The 589-nt window shown below is 46.3% G+C and overlaps 1 protein-coding gene across 1 annotated transcript in view; it reads left to right on the top strand.

Moving 5' to 3' along the window:
• The first annotated feature begins 193 nt into the window (after positions 1–193).
• LOC107575794 (protein lifeguard 1-like) overlaps positions 194–589 on the top strand; it is a 5,725-nt gene continuing 5,329 nt past the window's right edge. The window contains exon 1 of the mRNA XM_016262125.1: positions 194–564. Within this exon, the coding sequence (XP_016117611.1) occupies positions 237–564 (328 nt within the window). The 5' untranslated portion in view covers positions 194–236. The remainder of the gene's footprint in view (positions 565–589) is intronic.

Here is a 589-nt window from a genome sequence, read left to right as displayed (position 1 = left end):
AATTAAACTTATAGCAAAATGTGGTAGTTCTGTATGTTGTTTCAGTTTAGTAATACTACTGTGTTACTGTTCCAAATTGGTTACTTATGATTTTTTATAATGTGTAGGATGCTGCTTTAGTTAATTTGTTAAACTGCACTGATGTAATTATTTACTTTACTATTACTTTCTTTTTCTGTACATTTTAACCGTTCTGTTTTTCTGTCAATATCAGGATTCTAGTGAGGGAAGGAGACATGTCCCAGGACAAGCCAGCCTACCCTATAATGGGGGAGAACAATCCTCTTCACAACAACGTCTATGGGCCACCCAAAACCGATGCCTTTGGAATGCCTCCGCCCAACTATAGTCAGGGTCCAGGAGCTCCTCCTTATGTGGCACCAGGACCCTGTGGCCAGCCCGGTTACGGCCAACCTCCAGCACCAGGGTTCGGCCCTGGTCCATACCCACAGATGCCATATCCACAGATGCCGTACCCACAGGGGCCCTACGCTCAGGGGCCCTACGCTCAAGGTCCATACCAGCAGGGGCCCGGCCAGCCTGCCTTTGGTGTAGATCCTAATGGTAAACCGTTTCCAGAAAAGAAAAA

This window comes from Sinocyclocheilus grahami, unplaced genomic scaffold (assembly GCF_001515645.1).
Source record: "Sinocyclocheilus grahami isolate Dianchi unplaced genomic scaffold, SAMN03320097.WGS_v1.1 scaffold2897.1, whole genome shotgun sequence".
Lineage (NCBI taxonomy): Eukaryota > Metazoa > Chordata > Actinopteri > Cypriniformes > Cyprinidae > Sinocyclocheilus > Sinocyclocheilus grahami.
The sequence above is the reverse complement of the archived record's forward strand: the minus strand, read 5'-3'. Positions and strand labels throughout refer to the sequence as shown.